This window comes from Clarias gariepinus, chromosome 17 (assembly GCF_024256425.1).
Source record: "Clarias gariepinus isolate MV-2021 ecotype Netherlands chromosome 17, CGAR_prim_01v2, whole genome shotgun sequence".
NCBI lineage: Eukaryota > Metazoa > Chordata > Actinopteri > Siluriformes > Clariidae > Clarias > Clarias gariepinus.
Window position 1 is genome coordinate 16851757 of NC_071116.1, and position 17202 is coordinate 16868958.

The 17202-nt window shown below is 37.7% G+C and overlaps 1 protein-coding gene across 29 annotated transcripts in view; it reads right to left on the minus strand.

Moving 5' to 3' along the window:
• Positions 1 to 17202, minus strand: part of dlg2 (discs, large homolog 2 (Drosophila)) — a 277019-nt gene that overhangs the window by 21876 nt on the left and 237941 nt on the right. For 19 of the 29 annotated variants that reach the window (XM_053515546.1, XM_053515547.1, XM_053515542.1 and 16 more), the window contains 3 exons: positions 12189 to 12345; positions 9555 to 9657; positions 8440 to 8484 (listed from right to left, as the gene is read on the minus strand). In XM_053515546.1, coding sequence (XP_053371521.1) covers positions 8440 to 8484; positions 9555 to 9657; positions 12189 to 12345 — 305 coding nt within the window. Of the gene's footprint in view, positions 1 to 21; positions 230 to 6783; positions 6926 to 8439; positions 8485 to 9554; positions 9658 to 12188; positions 12346 to 17202 lie in introns of those variants that run through there. The other 10 variants (XM_053515556.1, XM_053515568.1, XM_053515567.1 and 7 more) reach the window with 3 other exon arrangements.

A 17202-nucleotide genomic window follows, 5' to 3' on the forward strand; every position in this document is an offset into this window, starting at 1 on the left:
GAGTGTATAGTACTTACTTACCCTTTAGAGTTCTGATCCACACACCCTGGGTCCTACAGCTGTGGTCCTAGACAGACTCTGACCCTCTCAAACCTGCACTTTAGTTCATCTCCAGCTCACACATTCAAACAAGCAAACACCGTGCTTTCCATTCACACAGATAAAAAGTGCTCCAAAGAACAAAGACTGAACCAGCGTGGAGCGAGTGATTGAGTATGATAGTGTAAGGGAAAGAAAGACGGAGAGTAAAAGGAGGACAGGGAAAGCAGAGAAACAGAAACGAACTGAAAAGACAGACACAGAAAAGGAGGGGAAAGAGAAAGCAAGTGAATGAATATGAGGGAATGGTGAAGGAGGAAAGAGGATGCGAGTGGATCGGTGTAGAGAGATGCTGAGTGTCTGCAGCAGTGTGAGGGATTGGCCGCTCCCCATATGTGCTCTCTCACACACACCGCCAACACCACACAATATGAGCATTTCTCTTCCCTCTCCTGCTCTCCCAATACTAAACTGGGCTACACAATACTCCAACCGCAGCACAATAGAGCAATAAAATATGTCTTCTTTGACAAACCATTCACAAAAAGGTCAAATAATATTCCTTCTGTTCTGCCATGTCCTTTAAATCAACCCCAATCTTTTTACGGTTTCAAAATAAATGAACCCTGAACCAGAATAAAACCAAACACAGAACGCATATTTTTATGATTTGAGTTTCGCTCCATAAAAGCACATCATAATAAACATGGGTATTGTATGAGTCAAAGGAAGATGAATGGAATCAGGTTTTATATTAAAAGGAGCTTTCACATGGTTTCTGCAGGTATGTTTCTCGTACAGTAACCACCATTTCCATTATTTTTGACACCAATAATGGTGACTGGACTGCTTATTGTTTTTCCACTGTATTAATGCTTACTATAATGCTCAACACCTTAATTCGGCTTCTCAATTCCCTTTGTTCCTATTTCGGCTCAGGGAGTTTTTCCTTGCCACTGTTGCCTCTGACTTGCTCATTAAGGTTCTGCAGCCTGCAGCTGGACCACAAGCACTACTGCCCTCTTGTAGCACAGCTGGAACATTGAGCACGGCCCTTAACCCCTTAAGAGGTGTGCAAGAGGCAACATTCTAAATGTAGATTACTTCTATATGTTCGTTGCAGGGATATGCAAAGTAAATTACCAGTAAAATTTTATATTCATTTCAATTTTTGCTCTGATAAAACGTTCTGTGATATATACAACAAAATTGTACAATAATGCTGCATTTAGATAAAGATCATATTTGTGATTTTTGGTCTTCGACCAAAAAACAATGAAGTATTTTTCCTGAAAAAAATTAAATAACCTCTGAAGAACAAAAATTTATTATTTTACATTTTTTTTATTTTTTTTCATGAAAATTTGCTTTTATTGTTGCTTATATTTAAGAAAACACTCAAGGATTTTACAGGGATTTTACTGTTTACTGTTATTTTCAAATGTGGTTGATTACAACTTATTTCCTGTTTTTTATTCCTGAAGCACATGACCGCAGGGAAGGCGAGGCACAGCTGGTGTGCAATGATCACTGCAGCCACTTACCCTCCCTGGGACGATGGGGCAAAAGGGCACTGCGGCAGTTGGAAGGTACGTTTTTTTCCCATGTCTTTATGCTCATCTCTCTTGGTGCTGCAGACAGCACCAACAGCAACACACTCCCTCTAATGTACCCCACAGCCATAACCACCTAGGTATCCTGGTTTCTGGTTCTGCAACATCCTCCACTCTGAATCAGCACTTCACATTCTTTTTAGAAGACCTCCCCCTGTTTTCACTAAAAAAATAGAACATTTTTGTTGACACCAGTTTACCTCTGTCTGTGCCTACTGTATGTAAAGATCTGGACCCCTTGTTAAAATATATGCTGAAACCAGTCCACAACATATGATAACCAATGACTTGCCGCAGCACCTACAAGAAGCAACAATTAAACTTAAGACCCACGTACTGTAATTGTTGCCCAACCCACAGCATGATAGCAACGCATTTTCGGTTGCTGCTGGTACAGTTGGCCTACACCGTCCGCCTACTGTAGAAGAAATTGCCTAGGGTTTCATTTGTTTGTTGATAGACAAATCTTAGCATGCTCCAGACTAAATTCCACAAGTGGGTCTCCTGAGCTGTGGCACCGATAGGATGACACTCTACTGTGGACTTTAATGAGGTAACTGAAACTGCAATGGCTAAGCAGACAAAGTTGCAGAGAAGGTGGCCATGGATGAGATTCTTAAGTCTGAGCACTGGTATGCACCCTGGCCACCCATGCCATCAGCCACGGAGAGCAGGGAAAAGGAATTCAGCCCCAGTTTACACTACTGTGAGGCCCATAAATGCTCAGAGATGGCCGATGAGGCCCCAAAAGAACCTCCCAGAGTCCCCCCAGAATACTTGGCACAGGGAGAGGAGGTCAGAACCAGGGTTAAATGCATCACCAGGCAGCCAGTGTTGGTAACTCCAGGCAAAAATAAAAGGAAGACAAATGACTGAAACACTACTGGGAGCAGCTGTGGCAAACAGTAGGAGAGAACCAGCAGGGTGGCCAGAAATTATATGCCTCTTACTTCCTGACAAAGGAAAGTCTGCTGCACTACTGCACCCAGAGCCAGGGAGAAGAATGTAACCTCTTGTTGGTTCCCTGGTCCAAGAGTGGCCTACTAATGCACAACCTGCTCATCCCACTTCCTATCATCAGTGTACAACTTAAAAGGGAGCCCTGGATCTCACTGGTCCACAATCTGCCCTGGAATGTGAGTAGGTCCAAATGAAAGGAAACATATTTTTTTCACTATAAAAGATATACAGTATACATCATACTGTATGTTCTCGGGTTTGTGTGCTGCCTTCTGCTATTCTTACAGTTGACACTAATACTAAGAGATAACAAATGTCAGATAGAATCATGATGATTAGTATAGTTTGTAAGCTGAGTTCTGAACTTTAGAGATCCAGCAGGATTAAAGAAGGTTGTAATGAAAGATTCGAAAGCAAGTAATGATGATTCATTCAACTGCTGCCATGAGCACCATCAGTATCATCACTTTATCTGTGTAAGTGTAAAAAGTCATGCTGAAAATACAACCAAGCTACCATCTGCTTCTTCTCTTGCATTTAAAGACATGCAAACTATGTAAAGAAGCATGTAAAGAAACTAACAGACCGAATGATACGCAGAGGAAACACAAATAGGTGATGAAGAAATTAATAAGTCAGTGATTTTCCTCAGATTATTGTGTGATTTCAGCAGGAATGCACTATAGTATACTATTCCTGCTGAAATCACACAACAATAGTACACATTTTATATACCATTAATTTTTTTTGAAACTATGAAACTAAACATAGTACTTAGGGCATTTCGTTGTACATATGTGTGAGATGAGCAATATTCATATTCATTTAGTGCATTACAAGTGCATAATTAACACAACTAAGCACTGCAGAGAGGAGATAAGATCTACAATGTAAAGGATGTTGGTTTTTTGTCCATGCACAAATGATTACAAATGATTTTTTTAGCACGCAAAAGCCTAAAAGATAAAAAAAAAAAATATATATATATATATATACAGTATATATATATATATATATATATATATATATATATATATATATATATAGTAGATTTCTGTTAGAACTGCTGAGTATTTGATAAATCATTTTATAAAATGAGACCAAAATCCAGAGGTTAAGACAGAATACTTTTAAATATAAAATGAATTATTGATCTTGAATATGCGCCTTTGGCTTATCATTCCAAAATTCTGAAAGATTAACCTTTCAGGCATGTCTGAGAATAATGACATATCTGTGGATACAGAAGCAATAAGTGGACAGCTGCTGTAGTCCAACAGTAATCAGTTTATCTCAGCAGTCATTTTATCACACACATTTTGTTAGAAATAATCATTTAAATATCTTTTGTGTGCCCAGGGATGCTGAGTCATTAAATGATGCATAACATGATGTTTACTAGAAATAATGTTGTCATACAGCCATCATTGCCTTTCTTTTTCCTTGTGTACATGATGGATCTTAAATACCTCCTACAAATAGAGCCTTCTTTAAAACAGCTCATAACTACTGTACAGTCTGAGCTACAACTTCTCTATCCTTTAAAGATGGGTGTAGCTTTAAAACTCTCATCTTTTATCATCTCTTTAGCCGCTGATGGTATAATATTCATACATTTTAATGGTCCAAACAGAACTTCATGGTCAATAGCTTGATTTTGGTTTTGCTTAACCAAATAATCGAATGGGTCACATTATAGAAGATTGCTAATTCAAATGTATAATTTATAGTCATGAAGCGCTGAACTGGGAGTGGGGTTTTCATTCTGCTACTTGACAGGAAGAATCCTTCCTCTGCATCTTTGGTCAGTGTTTTCCACAAACCCTCCACCTACTAGCTAACCAGCAAACTTCAGTGAGTATTCTAGTCATCCCAGTATGTTTTAGACAATACCATGCCTAACAATTAAATTTAGGCAAGTTGCTATTGGCGATACTAGCTCCTGTCAAGGATGATTGGATTAATGAATGTAGTTGCAGCTTCTTAGAAATAAGAAACTTTTACAAATGATTTATCACCCTGTGGATAAACCACAAAACACCACAGGCAAATATGTGTCCTTGTCTCAGCTAGTTTGGCACTAACTTCTCCTTGCTAGAGACATGAAGCTTTTCTCATGGAAGGGCTCTGCCTGCAGCCAAAAGAGAGAAAGATATGAGGGAACAGTGGTGCACAAGCAGCACAGCAGACATCTGTAGCTTATCTGATTAGCTTTAGATGTCAGATTAGCAATAGAGCCATAGTCAAAACACCAATCAACCAGGTAGTGGGGCTCTGGTATGGTCCTAAAGATAGGCCATGCATCTATTATTGAGGAGACAATGATTGTGAGTTTTAAGCCTGTCATAAACAAAAATATTTTAAAGTCCGTACAAAGACATTTACTATTTTTTGTATCTTAACTTACACAAATAGGGTACTGTTGTCCTATATTATGGAAGTAAAGAAATTAAAAGGTGGTTAAGGCCTTGGGTTTTTGTTCAATGTTTATGGGAATTGCCATGACCTCACTTAATGGCATGAGTGCTATAAATATATATTTTTTTATACAAGGCTTATCAGACCTATCTCATTGTGGCATAGTTTATGTAAGTGATTAGGAATGGCAAAACAGAATCCTATTTATTTATGTCACTATACATGTACAGTAACTGTGGTGGGAGATGGCTGTATGCTATATGTTGCTTACATTTTTGGCTTACAGTTATAAATAAAGCCAAGAAGGTATCCGGATATATTCACCGCCTCTGCTGGGCGGCTGGTGTTCTTCTTAGCACAACAACATATGCAACTCGCCTCCAATATGCATTTTTTCCTTTATGTGGTTTTGTGATGGCCGTAGCTAATAAAGTTAAGCATGTGAAAGATTGTGATGTCAGCCATTTCGACTAAAAGGAAAACATTTCTTAGACACACAGATAAACAAATGGGGATGGTGACCATGTTGTCTGATGTAGGTTACGCTTTTTAAAATAATAACGCAGCTCGGAGTGTATTCAGTGCATAATGAAAAGCTATAGATGTAATTCTGTATATTGTCAAATGCATGATTTTTATACACAATATGAAACTGTAGTCACATTCCAAAACCTAGTGTAAAGCCTCTTCATAAGAATGGAAGTTATAACAGCAAATAAGGAGTTATTTTGTATGTTTAAAAAACACGTGGCGGTGCAATGGTCAGGCATACACAAACTTTTGACCATACAATACATCTACTGAAGCTTAAAAAATACCCTGAGAATCGTCTCACTCTTCAAGACGTGCATCTTTATAGTTAAAAAATATACAATTATAAAAGAGAAAATATAAAAACAAAGCAAGAATAAAATTAATTTAGAATTTTGAATATGAAACAAGATTTCTGATTAAATCAGACATGTTCGTATCTCTTGCACATGGCAGAAAACAGGAAATGTGAAACCTAGCTGCTGTTTAAATTTATACCTTTCTTGTCACTTTCCTTCTTGCCCTCAAGACTGAGATTCATCTTCTCTCCTCTACTTAACGCCTTAAGCTCACAATTTGCCAGTTTATCATCATTCAGATATTCATCCTAAAGCATACAACTCAATAACTTCTATGAATTACTCAGCAGCTCAGGAAGCCTTGTGGCTCCCTGTCTTACTCTTTGCATCATTGCAGAGGAGATTCACCATGCATTTCTGCAGACGCACAGCATTTCCCCATCCCTTTACCTTTGTAACAGATTCAGTGCTTTTGTTTTGTACGAGTTTCAATGATCCAGTTTGATTAAAAAATATATCAATCTAACTAAACAGAAAAAAACAATGGCTGAACTTTATGCATTGTAAACAAATATGGGATTTTATTTACTGTCACATTCACTTTATCTCATAGGTCACATCTTATCTCATATCCTATACTCTTCTAGCAATATATATATACTGTATGCACGCACACACAGACACACACAAGCACCATAACGCTAAACGTGCTTTAAGTATTACAGATAAAGTAATAAGCACAAGGTGCATTTAATATTAACCTTATTAACATAATTCCTCTTTAATTTACCTTATTAATAGTTAATGCATTTATTCTTTATGATTATCTTATTCATAAAGCCAGTGCTTTCATTACTGCTAAATTTGTTTGCTTTGGCAAGAGAAATTGCAGTGCTATCAGATGAGTTAGAGAGGTAACTCACCCACACACGGAGCCAAACTGAATATTCCTGGGATTAAAATAATCCACACAGTTGTATTCATCTTGCACTTAAATGACCTTACTGTCGAAACAGATAACAAATAGTAAACGTTCACAAAACCTGGTTGTATGTACTGAAATGAAGACTGACTTTAAAGGTTGTGTATTTGAGGTTAGGGAAATGCTGTCTTTTCCTCCTGTACATGCAGCTTTAGGGGGTCTCAGGAAGTGGTGAAAATCTCAATGTTCCTTAGAGTAGTCTCTTTTAGAGTGTTACTTCCTCTTTGTCACCACTTCACCTAAATTAGAACATTAATTTAGGACCACAAAAATGATCAAGAAGAAACCCATCAAAATAAACGAAATGCAAGCATTTATTAATAACTGATGCATCAGCATGACAACAGAGCCGTTACTGTTTATGCTGAGTCCTAATGCTACCTGGGCCCATCTGTCATTCTGTGCGACTGTAATAATGCAAGAAGCCCTACAAGTCAAAGGAAGTTGCTGCCTCAGTGCTTCTGTGTGATTAGCTGACCTGGGTACATACAATGCAGCACTAGCATTAGCACTGCTGCAGAAAGGAATACATAACATAGCACAAACCATGTGCTGCACTAGCAGGCTTCAGTTTCAGGTCAGCATCACTGCTGTTAAAGCTGACCATGTGGATTGCTGAAGGACAACGTGAGACAATGATGACTAGAGAGAACGGGAACAAGATTAATGTTAGCAGAATGAGAAACAGCTCTTATATGAACGCAGACGAACCAGATAAGCCTGATTAAAACCCTTTGATATTTGTTACTGTATTTACCAGCATGTCATATATTAGACTGATTAGGTTGTTTAGCCTTATTGCTCACTTTAGCAGAGTAGTGGAACATTTCTGTCGGTTTCCTGTGAAATGTATGTGCATATATTGTATGTGTCTGAATTTATGTTAAAGATGCAGGGGACTTCGAGGACTGAGAAAAGGAAAAGGAAAAATCAGAGGAATAGGGAATAAGAATAAAGTGGGGGTGCAGTGTTGAAAAGAACAAACATTTAAATTATACTTATCCAGTTTTCCCACAATCTTTCTCATCAGTTGGCTATGAGAGATCACACCTAGATCAGATATTATCGTACATGTGATAATATCTTGCCGAGCTGAGTGCGTGTAACAGTGTGCATGTGTGTAGGAGTGAGCTGGCTGTGTGCTCTGTGCATTAGTGCTAAGGCAAGCATGAGGACAGGGTGTACAGTAGCTTAGTTAGCTGTGCAAGCAGGCACATATAGAGGGCAAAGGTGCACACAGATCAGGTAAGTGATCAACAGAGATCCCTCCCTCATTCCGTGTTAGATCCCCATGATGAGAAGGGATTCTGGGCAAGACTGCGCCCATGCCCCTTAAAACCCAAAGTGAAAACCTGCCAGACTCGACCTTAAACTGGACAGGATTCTTTTGGTACATTCTGTGACTCTAAAGATCGAAAGATCAACATCTGGAATCTTACACTATGTTTACAGTGAGCACAGTGTCCAGAAGATTCTTATAGTCCAGTTTAATTGGAATGTGCAGGATTTCTGTGTGTGTGTTGTTATAGTGATTAGGGTTGGGGGGGCTGGGGCTGCAGGCTGCTCTTGGCCCAGACACCGATCGTGTGGCACAAACCTGTGGCTGGAGGCGCGGCCCGACGTGGAGAGCACAGCGCAAGCTCTGATGAGTGGAAAAAAAAGAGCAGACATCAGAACAGCTCTGCTCTCTTGCTCTTACTAGACATACCTTGCACCTTACACTACCACCATATGGAAGGGGGGCAGTAGACAGAAATGTCAAACCTCACATAAACCTCTTATTACATTGCACACCAGAACAGAGCAGCACAAACTACAAAATAATTACAAAAAGCTTTAATTTAAAACTTTTTTTCAATAGCCTCAAATATTATGCTTAACATTAGCCCTGGTTTATACTTCTGTGTCCATGTGTTTCAAACACATGGGGAGAAAAGCAATATTAGTCATTAAAGCCATCCTGTTAGTTACTAAATTTAACTAGTTTGATATTTTTCAAATTTCTACACAGGAAAACATGAGTCAAAGTGATGCATTGGGAAGCCCCTACTCAGACAGTTTATATAGTTTATTTATTTAGACTACTATACCATTCATGTTACCCACCACACTTAATAGCTAACATGAAATATGTTACTTCTTTAATAAAGTATAATGAGCATGCATTTGGTGCCAACAATGATGAGAGAAACCACAGCACACGTCTCCACCTCAACAGTTAACGTTCATCTAAAGGGTGTTTGATGCACAGCACCACAGAGACACACAAAAGTAAGGTTGAGGTTTTAGAAAAACCCATCAACGTGCCTCTGCTTGCTCTACTTAAGCCCCGTAATGGCATCTCAGTGTAAACGTCTTTCACAACCAGAAGTATCAACCAGGCTTTAGTAATCCAATTTTAAATGTAGACATTGATTAATCTTGTTATATTTGGATTAATGTATCTGTTTGTGGCATATTTATTAAGGGAAGCATCTGTTTTCCTTAGCTGTGAAGTCCAAAATAGCAGCCAAAGCTGAACACACACTAATTAAACACAGAAGTAAAAAAAAAAAAACCATCAAGGATAAAAAAAAGTGCTGAGAATGTGTTAGCTGTGTTCCTGTCCTGCTTGGGGCTGCAGGTGACCTTTGTAATCTGAGTGGCTTGGACAAATAAGGGAATCATTTTCGTCTGAGCACTGATAGGTCACTAAGGCTGTCCGTCACTCACCCTCAGGCCGGTATTGGGCGACGATGGCCACCGTCTGACCCGCCCCCTTGAGTGCAGCCGCAGCCTGTTCATGTGTAGCTCCTCGCAAATCAATGCCATTTACCTGCATGTAAATACACACACACACACACACACACACACATCCATACAAAACTGTTCATCAAAGTCAGTACAATGGAATAGATAGTGTTTGTCAGCGGAGTAAAAAAATAGAATAAAAAATTAATTGAAGTGAGAAAATATAAATAGAAAGCCAAATATTAGAGCAAGGAAACATGAGCTAACATGAGCTAACATTAGCTAACTGACTATCACTATTTCTGTTGATTCTAAAGCTAGATAGTTAGCTAAAAAGCCAGCTTTTACGTAAGAAAGAACCTTATGAAAGTGATACCCATAAGGTTCCTCATCTTAAAAAATAATAACACTATTCAACTAGGTAACAAAAGCTAACAAACCTGTATTTCTGACAGGATTTTATAATTATATATATATATTAAATGCTCCTAAATCGTTTTGTTTATGCTAGCAAGGTTGGTAAATAGGCTAGTTTGAACATACATTTTTTAAGTCTAACTTTTAATCATAAATGTTCATATGCTTTGAGGTAATGAAAGTTGTCATGTTATTGGTAACAAAAGCTAGCGGCAGATTTCTGAGAGAAAGTTGGAGTCAAATTCATAAGTGCTCATAAATTTAATTTTGTCTGCTACAGTATGTAATATGTGCTACAATAGTCATTTATTTTGATCATTCTCATCTGTTGTTTGCTAAGCTTATTGATATACATATGTTAAACACTTGGGAGATCTTTGAGATATGATTCTGTAGCCTAGATCTCAAAAACATGAGGCTAATTAGGAGCAGCTGGCAGTATTTAAATACAGTGGCACCTTCGCATACCCCACCTCATGAATGTTCACCATAAGAAAAGACATTTCGTATTAAATGAAAGTACGTCCAGGAGCTGTCCTTGTTTGCGTCAGTGAAAAGCCAAGCAAAGTAAATTTATAGTATTTTTATTTATTTTATTTTTTTTGCATTTTGTGGAAGATTAAGTGAAGAGATAGCACCATGTTTCCCAAGAATATTTTCAAGAATGGTAGCAAGAAGAAAAGGGGGTTTCAAAATATTTTGCTTGTTTTACATGCAAAAATATGAATATAGTGTTGGAAATTGGTAATACATCTTGGTAATATTATAGGGTGGCTGGAACAGATTATCTGCTTTTTTTCCTATGGAAAATATATGGAAATTTCTAACTCACCTCTGGAATGGATTAAATTTGTATGCACAGTTACCACTGTAGTGGTCTAAGGTTGTTGAAGCAACAGACAAATTTAAAAACTGTAAATAAATTGTCATATCCTTGTGTACTGCACAATAATGAGCAGTAGAGCTCCTGTTTGGAGACTTCTGTTCAAGGATATGGACAGCAAGGACAGCAGGAAAGTTGTTTCTGAGCCATATTAACGTAGACCATTCATAGTGAAAATCTAGAGAGCACTGCCTCAGTTTCACCGTGGGAAGCGCTGACGGAGTGTATCAGCATGGTGGGCTCATGAGTAAGTATATGCAACATACTGTGTGTTCTTGCTCATTCTACCTTTCCTGTTTGTGCATGTGTTTGTTTTTGTGTGTGTTATACAGTAGTCTGCAGTATGGCCCATGTACTGAGACTCATCTGACAGCATGAACTCAGAAGGCAAACCTGAGAGTTATTCTTAGACTCCAAAATCAGGCCAGAACACCATTATCTCGCTCTGTCTGTTCCTTCCTCCTCCTTCCCATGTTTCTAATGTTCCCAAGTCACCGCCTTCAGTCTCATTTCTCCTCTTTCCCTTGTTTATGCCCTATCTTTTTTTCTCCCTCATTTAACTCTTGAGTGGACTGGCTTACCTTAAAAAAATTGCAGTCAGCCCTGGTAAATAGCGGCGAGCAAGTACAGTGGATGTCTGATTAGGGGTGATGAAATGCAGGAACTGGAACTGAGCATGTCTGATTTTAATTGGGGTGCTTATCAAGGGCATCTGATTTGGAGTGGTCGAAAGTCTGAGAGTATTTTATTATGAAGAACGCAGGAACCGAAGGTGTCTGATTAGAAATGTTTATTGCATTCCATAATTAGAATAACTCCCCAGAGCTCAAATAAGACTCTGATTAGCTCTAATGAAAACACTCAGAAAGCTAACTTCAGACAGCATATTATTGATTCCTCTCCATGTGATGCTACTTCAGTCTTAATTAGCTTGAAATTGCTTATACAAAAGCCTTTATTTTTGACTAATCTGTTTCTGTTGTGAAAAATAAGTGTGATCATATTTTGAGATATAATATCTGATGGCGCCCTCTACTGCTGAACAGAGGGTTTGTACTAATTAGATGTTAAAAACAGATGCAGGCTATTGACATACATTTTAGTCTTTTAGACATATAACGTATACTAAATGTACGTGTAGAAAGTATACACACAAACTTGTCTAAGCATGTCTATCCCCCCAAAAAAAAAGTTTTAGAAATAACCCAAAGGGCACAATAAAAGTATTTTGGCAAGGCAACTGCACTGAAAAAGAAAAAAAACATTATACGCAGAACAATAGTTTTAAAATATGTGTGCCTCTTCACAAAACTTACAGACAAGATCTGGTCTCCTCTTCTCAGCTCGCCGCTCAGGTCAGCCGGTCCTCCCGCCAGGATAAAGGACACGAAGATTCCTTCGCCATCTTCACCTCCTACGATGTTAAAGCCCAGTCCGGTGGAGCCCTTATGCAGCACGATCTTCCTCGGTTCCCTGTATGCACACGTCCAATAATACATCAGTTCAGAGTCCGTAGGGCTCAGCATCTCTCCTGACCCACACACGTACATGTCCTGGAATGCTGTATACATACACACACGTACGTACGTAGGCCAGCTGGCCAGGTGCTAGCTCACGGACTAGTGTGTGTTTGAGCACAATGGCTGATGCCTAATAGGAGGCTGCTCTACTTTTAGAGAATTTGTCCTATTTTCAGTGGTTTCCTAGAGACAGCGACTGAGCGCATGCACACACACACACACACACACACGCACACACACACAGGTATAGGCATAAAAAATAAAAAATTTATTATTATTAGACTGCCAAGGACAGGATACTTCACACACTATAGGAAGGTCGGTGAAAGGTCATTAAGACCATTATGGTCTTTTTTTCCAGAACAATAGTCTATTTTGTAAGTATTTCCATAATCATAATAATAATAATAATAATAATAATAATAAAAAGAAGAAGAAGAATTTTTAAGATACCTTAGACAAGCTGTCTTTTACAACATTTATATTAAATGTTAATAAGGCTCATTTCAATCCTTCAGTCCTGCGTTTACATTTCTTCTTGACTCTGTCTCATATGATTTTAACAAGTGGAAGGGGTGCATTGGGGTAAGGAAAGGATTTTTCCATTTTTACATAGCAAATGGCTCTGACATGGGCTCTTCAAGTATAAACTGTTGCCATCATGAAAGCGTACTGTACTGTAAAACACTGTGTGAGTCACATGAGATTTTATTTGGGTCATCGCTGTCACAATTTATTTCTGCTATACACCTTTCAATCACGCTGTAAAGCTATGTAGTTTCTACCACTGTCAAGGGTTTTGAGTAGAGGAAATCTACTCCACCTGCAAATGCATTTATTTGTAATCAAAAGTCTTACTGTTAAAAAAGATCAGTAACATTCATTTACAGTATGCAGAAATAAACGTGTCATGATTTATAAATAATATATATTGTGAACTGGTTAAATAGAAAAAAAAGGTTTGTGAAACATTACTGCAATATATATTGTCCATTGTATCAATAACTTTCAGGCAAGTCCATGCAGATGCCACATTAAAGGAGGTCTGATTCAAAACGTCAGTTTGAGTTAAAGCATGCACACAGCTATTTACTTAGGACTACAGATTGCGCAGTTTCATAACGTTCAGGACACAGCTTTTTAACACAGCAGGAAAATCACAAGTACACTACCAAAAATTTATCTCTGATTTGATTTCTCTGTGACCCACTTATGAGCAGGTGTTAGATCTTCCCTTTGTCCATTTTTCATTTCTCTTTCTCTCTTTCACACACACGGGCACACACACACACGGGCACACACACAGACACACACACACACACATACACACACACTGTTCCTCCCCCTAGTGGCTTTTATCCTTCTACTTCTGTCTGTTTACCTGTCTGGCTATATCTGGGTTGGTACACCTCCAGGCCTTCAGGCCAATCAGAGTCACAGTGGGACACAGATGGAACATGGAGAACATGAACTAGAGCACAGCACTCATGTAAACTTAAAACCATCCAAATATAATTGTACAACTCAAGTACAGCTAAAAGGGATTAAATAAAAAACAAACAAAAAAAAAAAGGAATGGAAAAGATTCATAATATTATGTATGTACTGTTAATATATCAATCAACCACAACATTAACACCAATAGATAGATGACATAGACCAGATAGATGCCATGGTCAGGAGCCCCAAGGCTCACCCATGCCTGTGGGGACCAAAGGTTAGCATGTCAAATTTAATCCAACAGAAAACCCAAAGCAGCACAAGTCACAGTAAAAAGTCTACGCTGCCCACTATGGAAAAGATGAAACACGCTGATCCAACAGAAGAAACAAGTAACACACTGGTGGACTTTAGTACACTTTATAGATTTCATGTCTGACTTTATATAGCATATACAGTATAAAAGTATTTTGGCAAGTGCACTAAAAGAGAAAAAAACTAAAATACGCAGAACAATAGTTTTAAAATATGTGTTCACAAAACACAAATATAAGCCAAATATAGTTTATACTACTATAAAAACACTGCCTTGTATGTTTTGGGTAAAGAACTGAAAGAACAGTAAGCAGCTATGTTTAAGACCTACTGGCTTTGGAAATATGGTCCAAATGTTTCTACTGTGATGCTGCAAGTAACGTAACTCTAGTCAGAGCTGCACGAAAATCTGGTTCTAATCAAAGTTAAGTTGCAGCTATGTTTTGATATCACGAACCAAATAGGTTTTTCTTTAGTTGGAATCTCGGCTAGATTAAACTATTAGGTCTTAAGGTAAGTCAGTAAGCCTTTTGTGCCTGTACTGTATGGGTGTGCTCCAACTTCAAGCTGTAGGATTTACTGTTTTCTAAATATTTTACCAGCATTTGAAATTCTTCAGAAAGTACTGAAACGAGAACACTACAATATATAACAACTCAGAACATGACACTTTTTGTTTAAAATTTATCCATTTACAAGTGATCTAAATATTGGAATACATGACTGACAAGTGTTTCTTGTCAAAGTAGCTCAATGGGTCAGAACCACAAGGTTACTAACCACAAGGTAAATTTTTCAAGCCCCAGATCCACCAAGCTGCCACAAAAAAAAAATTTTTCAGCCAAAAATAAATAAATAGTGTCATTGTTTTGATAAGCTTATGCATTGTCACAAACTTATTTCCATCCAGAGTAACATTATCGTCTTTCCAAGATCTTGTATTGATGATAGCAGAGTGGGACCGTTGTGTAAAGTCTTCTCCAGCACATCCAAAAGATTCTCAATGGGGATAAGGTCTGGACTGTGGGGTGGCCAATCCATGTGTGACAATGATGTTTCAGCCTCCCTGAACCACCCTTCACAATTTAAGCTTGAACAATTCTGGCATCGTCATCTTGGAATGTTCATGTACTATCAAAAAAAACATCTAAGAAAAAATTAATTGATGGAAATACTTCATAATTCAGTATATTCAGGTCGTTAGTTGAGGTCATTTTTAGGTACTATGTTGCTGAAACTGGACCTGACCAACAGAACCAACTGAATTCTACTGTTGTTTTTTTACGATTTGATTTCACCAATCGGTTAAGTGTTCTCCCATCACACTTACAGTATTCTGGATGAACACAATTCTTCCTCAGAGATAATGGTTCACCTCTTTAATAACACATTTTACACTTCTTAACCCAATTTTTGTACTTTCAGCAATCTCCTTATACGTTGTCTTTGATGTTGACGTTTCTGAAACAGAGTAACATCTGATACATATCCTGACATTTAAGAAATGAGAAGATATTCAGTTCATCAGTCAGGTTTAAATAACTTGCCAGCTGAACCATATTATTAACCATAATACTGTATATTGTATAGTGTATAGCAAAAACAAAACAGTGGCCTTGCCATTCCAGTATTTTTTAAATGGACTATAAGTCCATCAAGTAAATACGTACTAATAATATTATATATGTTGTAATGTAAATTTAAGCTCATAGCATTCATTTATATTATATAATTGTATTCATCTTTAGTAATTATTTTATCCTGGTTAGAGTCATCATGAATTCAACACCCACCCTGGTGCAACCTAGCTGCAAGGGATAAACCCAGGATCAGAAGCAATTCCTTTGCAGGTCATTACACATCACAAACTCACACATGCATGCAAACACACAATTTTGCATATTCAGTTAAACAAATGACAATTTAGATGTACAGTCTACCTACCTAGGGGAGAAAACTAAATACAAAGAAATTGCAAAAGTCATTGAGCCATCTCTCATTTTTTTTTATAGTTAATGAAATGAAATTATAAGGATTAAATTAAAGAAATAAGAAAAAATGTAACAGGCTGCAAAGCGCCTAAAGATACAATTAAAAAATTGGTTGCTTATGTAACAACCTCAGTAGTCAGCATCATCGGTCATCACCTGCACCGGTTTCTCACTGGTTCATGCCTTATGTTAAATGTTATTATCTTAAAAGTTTCATGTGTCACTGTGTGGCTTTGGCTTCCAAAGACTTTAACACAGTAATATACATGGCTGGTTTCGATACTGATATGAGTAACTGGATAGCTAGTTGGACAGTTAGTTCATCATTTTGAAGACTAATCCTGGTAATAATGCTTGGACATCAACTGTAATTGTAACTGATACCTACTTTCACCACTAGATGGAAGACAAAGTTCATAGGCTGGAAATCCACTGAATAATATCTAGTTTTAGTGCAGAAAGCAAATAAAACTATAACATTACAATTACACAACTTTCACTGCATTACCTCTGATTCCAAATAAGAGTAAATCAACAGTAAAACAAGTTGGTAATGCTTATGGGATATGAGCATGTATTTTTTTTTTTTATTAGACTGATCATTCAAACTACTTTTACAATATTGGAATAAACAAATAGTGAATGTAAATAATAACTGGCTCAAAAGAACAAATATTCCATATTCAGCAAAATGCTGATGATTGGACTCTAACTCCAAACCATGCTCTGAGTTGTTTTCCCAGAACTACAAACTGTAAAAAAGTCATTTAAGGACAGAGATCATCTACTGTATTTTCTTCACACACCGCGAAATACCAAAATACCCTTAAAATGTAAATAAAAATGTAACTATGTAAATTCTAAACTTATATTCAGCTCTCTGGAAGCTCATTTGCATGAATCTATTCCCCCGGTACAATATTCCCCGCTGGCCAGCTGCCTCCTCCTGTCTCATTTGGCTTCTCTCCCTCTCTCATTTCCCCACATTTGTCATCGTGAAACCTAATGCCAAATAGGAAAACAAACAAACCAGATTGTGCTTACTTTATATTCTAAAAGCCTCC